The 6000-nt window shown below is 49.5% G+C and overlaps 1 protein-coding gene across 1 annotated transcript in view; it reads right to left on the reverse strand.

The window, feature by feature from the left end:
* The window catches only part of SH3RF2 (SH3 domain containing ring finger 2), a 117625-nt gene extending 112181 nt beyond the window's left edge, over positions 1 to 5444 (reverse strand). The window contains exon 1 of the mRNA XM_008050404.2: positions 4836 to 5444. Coding sequence (XP_008048595.1) covers positions 4836 to 5213 — 378 coding nt within the window. The 5' untranslated portion in view covers positions 5214 to 5444. The remainder of the gene's footprint in view (positions 1 to 4835) is intronic.
* Positions 5445 to 6000: the final 556 nt, after the last annotated feature.

Raw genomic sequence — 6000 nt, forward strand, 5'->3', positions numbered from 1 at the left:
AACTGAGGATCAGAGAAGTTAAGTGACTTGCCTAAGGCCTCACAGCTAACAAAAGACTGAATCCCAGCACAAACCCAGCTCCACTTAACCATAAATCCTTAACTACCATAGTAAGCAATAACAGGGAGGGGATTGTACCTAGGTGCACCGAAAGCGGGTGGGGGCAGCACCAATCTGGGGCCGGGTGGTTTTTCAAAACGTGTGCAAATGTGTGTGGAGCTGCAGGACCATCTGGGTCTCCTGACTTCCTGACCTCAGCCCCTGTTTTTGTATCTTCCTCCACCTGCTACATATGTCCTGGCCGTCCCAGGGGCGCTTGCCTGCTGTTTTCAGGGACCTGGAACGATTTAGCAAAACCCACTGTATCACAGCTCTGTGGCAGGACACATCCACTGAGCCCCAGGACAAGGCTGGCCTCTGCCCAGCCTTGATTCCCTCATGCGCTTTCTGACCTCATTTTTCCCCTTCAGTTGCTTGCACCACCAGCTGAAAAGTTTCTAGGACAAAGCCACCTGGCGGGGGCAGGTGTGTTCTCGCTGATAAGGGACCAGTCAGGCAAATGTGTGTGATTGCAGGATACTTAACAACGCAGGCAGAAAGCCCAGCCCCACAAGGCCCAGGGTGGTGACACGTGTTGGGGAAGGAAGTGCAAAGCAGGAGTGAAGGAAAGGCAGAAAAGTTCACAAAGGTGACGCTGAGGAGGTGGACCAGATTCTCGTGTGTGCACGCTTTTCCTTTGAACTTGCTGCTTGGGGAAGTCAAGTCAGGGAGTTTTCTCCTAGAACACATGCATAGTTTTTCCAGGGTCCTGGAAGTGAGTTGCAAAGGCAGCATGTGCTGGGAAGAACCACACATCCGAGTCACAGCCACGATCACGTGTGGTAAGAACCACACATCCAAGTCATGGCCACAGATCATTTGGGAGACGAACAAAACAAGCCAGAAGTCGGGGGACCAAGGAACATCTCTGGATAGCACTTGATTAACAAGGAGGTGGGAAGGTGTGACTTTGATTAGAAAGTATTGAGTCACTTCAGCAATCACAGCAAATATTTATTGAGCACTTACTATGAGCATCACTGTGCTGACAGCTAAGTGCCATGAGCCACCTCATTTATTGCTCACAGCCACCCTCTGAGGTAGGTACTATTATTATCTCCAATATACAGATGGGGAGCTGGAGGCCCCGAAGTTTAAGTGACTCACTCGAAGTATATAACTGCTGAGGGGCAGAGTTAGGACTTGAATTTTTATTTTTCTCAAACCTAAGCCCACGCATTCTTAATGTCTCTGCTTTACTGCTGGTCCTAATTAAGAAATATTATTTATGATTATTATTATTTTGAGTTGGAGTCTCACTCTGTCACCCAGGCTAGAGTGCAGTGGCACACTCATCACCATTGCAGCTTCGACCTGCTGGGCTCAGGAGATTCTTCCACCTCAGCCTACCACGTAGCTGGAACTACAGGTGTGTGCCACCATGCCCAGCTAATTTTTTGATGTATTGTAGAGATGAGGTCTCGCCAAGTTGCCCAGACTGGTCTTGAGCCCATGGGCTCAGGCAATCCTCTCGCCTCCGCCTCCCAATGTGCTGTGATTACAGGCATGAGCCACACGGCACCTGGCCCAGAAATATTATTAAATTGTGACAGAATGGGGAGGAAGAGAGATCAGCTATTCAGGAACTGCAACCCTTTCAGGCGTTTGCCAAGTTCCTTCAGGTTGACTACGTCTTGGGAAGGACTGAGTGGGATCTGCACCGCCAGGGCCTCCCATAAGTAGGGTGGTCTTGGCTGTCGGTCTGAAGTCACTGCACGTGTAGAAACCTAGTCGTTTCTAAGTTTTCTTTTTACACAGTTGGCTTGGGAGAGTTTTAGACATGTAGGCACAATGGGCTATTCTTTCTCTTTGGGGCTGGCACCATGAGGTGTGACTGCTGGTTTCACCTAGTATGCCGGCTGGCACAGGGTGCACCCAGGCTCTCTGAGCCAATAAGAGGAGCTTGACAAGCTTGTTTTTTAGATGAGCCTGGGGGAGCAGGACAGACTTGGGGTTTAAAAAGCACATGGGCAGGACACTAAATGAAGTCTTTCAGAGTGCCAGGTTATCAGTGAGCCCTCTAAAGAGGTGTTTTTGCAAAATGGCCCCCTGTGACACCAGGTCATTTATGCCCTCCTAGGGGAGTACTTTATACTTAGTATCCTCCCAGCCTGAACTCATCATGGAATCAAGTTCTGTAATAATACCTATTACCCTCTCAGGTCAGGACCATAACTCCTTCTGTGTTTTGAACATAGCTCATGCCTGGTGGGGCACCATAGACAGCCAATAACAATGTGAGCCATGATACCGATCTTCCAAATGCCTTTCATCCAAGGCTCTCAAAATGCTTTGCAAACACTAATTAAGCCTCACACTGGCTCTGTTTTTATAATGCATATTCCCATTTTACAGAATTTTAAATGGAGACCCAACAAACTTAAGTGGCTGGCCCAAAATCATACTGCAAGTTTAAATTAATGTTAATGATAACGCTTTGTATTTACATTACAGGTGTGTTATAAGGCCAAACGAGTATACTGCAGAGATTATTTATGCATCATCCTGGAGGAAGGAGGGCAACAAGCACTTGTAGCTTCCGACTAAATTGGCTAAACCGAGGCAGAGCAGGCAGCGATGCGGAAAGATTAGACTGAAGATGTGAGTCCAGTCTCCCGACCCCCAGAGTACGGCAAACAGTTCCCTTAACCCAGGGTGCTTGCGTGCTGACAGGAACGATAGTTATATTTGTGGGAATAGAGACAGTTGCAGAATGACTGTCATATTTACATCCAGAAATGGGTGTGCTCATATCCCCACCAAGAGAGTGACAGGGAAAAGAGGAGTCACTTCAAGAAAGGGCAGTTCAAGAGATGAAGGAGCAGGGTGGGCTGGGATGGGGTGTGGCTTTCTCTCTAGAAGAGCGCCTTTCTCATCCTGGCAGGCCTGACAGCAGGATCCCTTGATGGCTTGGTTCTGTACTTCAGCTTCATGACAGGATTTGGTCCAGGGCGGTGTGGGTCGTGGGTCCAGATGCAACACTGGCATTGCTGCCTGATGTTACAAGTTTCCGCAGGAGAGTCCCAGGGACACCCAGAATCTTCCGGCTGTTTCTTACATGTGACCAGTTCTCACCTCAATTCTCTGTGCCAGAAGGGGCAAGGGAATCCTCTATGGTTCAAAAACACGGTAACTGTGCATGCACTCGGTGCTATCTTTTCTTAAGTACACACAGCCACATCGAAGAAGATGAAAGCCTGAGCAAAAATATTCCAGCTGATAAGGGACTTGCCTCTCCCAGTCTGGCACCATCTCCCTGGGGAGTGAGGAGACTCTACTGAGTGGGGGGATGGGTCTCAGGAATGCAAGAGGGATTTGCTGACCCAGCGAAAGAGACCTTTTCACTATAAACAAAGCATGTTGAGAACGATTTGCTTCCCCACCCCCACTCTGCTGAATCCAGGCCTGTGGACTCCGATTGACAACTGCATCGGGGGCCAGTGAAAAGACTTGGAGTGCCAAGTCAGTTCTGGAATGTGTCCACACACACACACAAGCACAACAGCAATAAAGACGTCACACCAAGGTCCTGCCGCTTCCGACTTCATTGGTGAAGGCTGACACATGCCCCTGCCATGTGGATGGTTCATAAGCGCAGCGAACCCAAGAAGGGGTGAGCTCTTGGAAGGAACATTTCAGAAAATCGTTCCGAATGAGTAACACAAAGCTCTTCTCCTGAGCAGGGAAGGAGTCCGTGCAGACCCTCCCACACACAGTCGCCTGGCATGGCAGGGCACCTAGAACCCTGCTGTTAGCATGAAAGCTTGCTTTGGGTAAGACTACAAAGAATGCACCTTTGGATTTTCAAGTATGCCAACCACCCAAGCCACGGCTTTCTGCATGTACTCTGGTACGTTGACTCCAAGGGTGACAGTGCAGACAATCCTGTTGAACTCACAAGGATCACGTCCTTCTCTCCATTCATGTCCTTACACAGCCTATCATGACATGGCTCGCTGCCGGGTCTGATAAATCCCCAGGGCATGCTTGCGGGGCTGGACAGAGAGGGATTCACGTTATCCCAACAGGGAAAGCATTCCAGGATGATCTCCTGTAAGGCTGATTTGGTTTTTTAATTGCAGCCTCTGCAGTGTATTTTCTGTGTGCTTTCTTCATTTCGCAGAGTGAGACACATCTGTGGGGCTCCCATACACATCTGCTGCACTTCACAGCCCAGCCTTGCTATCAATCAATCCACCCACATACACGCTTCCCTCCTGCACAAACGGGCGACAAGTATCCTGATCGCTCAGAACAGATTATGAATGGGCACTGTCATAATGGTGCTTGATGACTAGGGTGGGAGGATGGATTTCGGAAAATTTCAAACAAAACCTGGCATTTGGAAACTTCTCAGAGCCCTCAAAGGCAACAAGCAGTTGGATTTGTTATTCTCTTTTTCCCCACCCTCCGTGTATCTCCCATGCACTGGTTTGGTCTTAAAAGTGAGAGACCAAAAATAAAATAGAAAAGGCTTTCCTTCTTCTACCTTCTGGAAGGACAAGAGGAAAGGAGAATTTGGAAGCTTTAACAGCTCTAAGAGAAATTCTTAGACGGATTAGGTGGGCTCAGGACTCCACCATGGCTCAGTTAAAACAATCACTGCCCACAGAAACTTGTCCCCGGGGCGCCACCAGTGGCATTCTGGAATGTAACTGCAGGAAGACAATCCCGAACTCCTAGTATACACAGATCCTGCCTCCAAGTAGACACGAAATTAATAAGAGCTTTCTTACCCCATCCATGTGGATTCTGATATTGGGCATCAGCCGGAAAGGGCTGGCCTGCAGACCTCGGGGGCCGGTCCTGCTCTTCCTGCCGTCTTGCAAGGTCAGCGTGCCGGGCCTGCGGAAGGAGCCCCCTGTCCCGGAGCTCTGGCTTGAGCGCACGCCATCCAGAAGTCGCACGAGCAGTAGGTTGGCCGGCAGCGCCTCGATGCTGCAAAACACCGGGGTCCTGCATTCGGGGCACCGCAGCTCCTTGTGGGCCTTGAAAACCCTCTGTAGACATGGCTTGCAGAAAGTGTGCTGGCAAGGAAGGACTTTGGCTGTGACATCGAGCTTTTCCAAGCACACTGGGCACTCCAGAAGATCAAGTAACGTCCAATCATCCATTTTATTTTAAAACTCTAGTCCGGAGCTGGAGGAGCGAGGCCTACATTGTAGGGTGAGCCGAGCCAAGGACGCAGAGCCAGTCTCTTGAAGCGTCAGAATTCCTGCCTGCTTGGAGGAGAAAGGAAGGGAGGGGAAAAAAATGTGACTGCTCTGAGAGGTATATCCCACCTACATTGAGACAGTGTCTCATGAGGCAGTTTGCGAGTACTTTGTTCCGGCACCCAAGTTTCAAATGACTCATTCTGATTCAGTGCTAGCAGGTATAACACTCAACGCATGCCTGCTCTAAGGATCCCAGGGAACATTCTGCACAGGACTGGCTGCGCGCTGCCTGTGTAAACCAGAGCAACAGCACGGGTCTGTTGAACTGCTGCCCACCCTTCTCTGCCAGCTGGGGCTGGAAGGAGTCCTCTGCCCCGCCCTGGGGAAGGTGCGCCCACAGGCTCAGGTCTCACACCAAAGCCCCTTGGAAAGTGGCTTCTGGGAAGCCATCGGCTCCTCCCTTTCTCCCTAGATCTAAGCGTGTCTATTATCCGCATCACAGGCAGATAAGTCTAGGTGGGCAAGCTTATCAGAAGCTCTTACAGTCGTAGAATTCTTTCCTTCACAATAGATCTTGTTCTAGCAATGTACCTGAAACATTTCCAGTAGAACCAACCCCATAAAAATGGTTTTGCTTAACTATAGGCCCATGTACTTGGAAGCTGTGTTTTTCTTTTTCTTTTTCCTCCTCAGATTGTCTTAGCATCAGAGACAATATTCCTCCCACAAGATAAAGTCGCACAGC

Source organism: Carlito syrichta, unplaced genomic scaffold (genome assembly GCF_000164805.1).
Source record: "Carlito syrichta isolate Samal-C Ts95f unplaced genomic scaffold, Tarsius_syrichta-2.0.1 Scaffold59884, whole genome shotgun sequence".
Taxonomy (NCBI): Eukaryota; Metazoa; Chordata; class Mammalia; order Primates; family Tarsiidae; genus Carlito; species Carlito syrichta.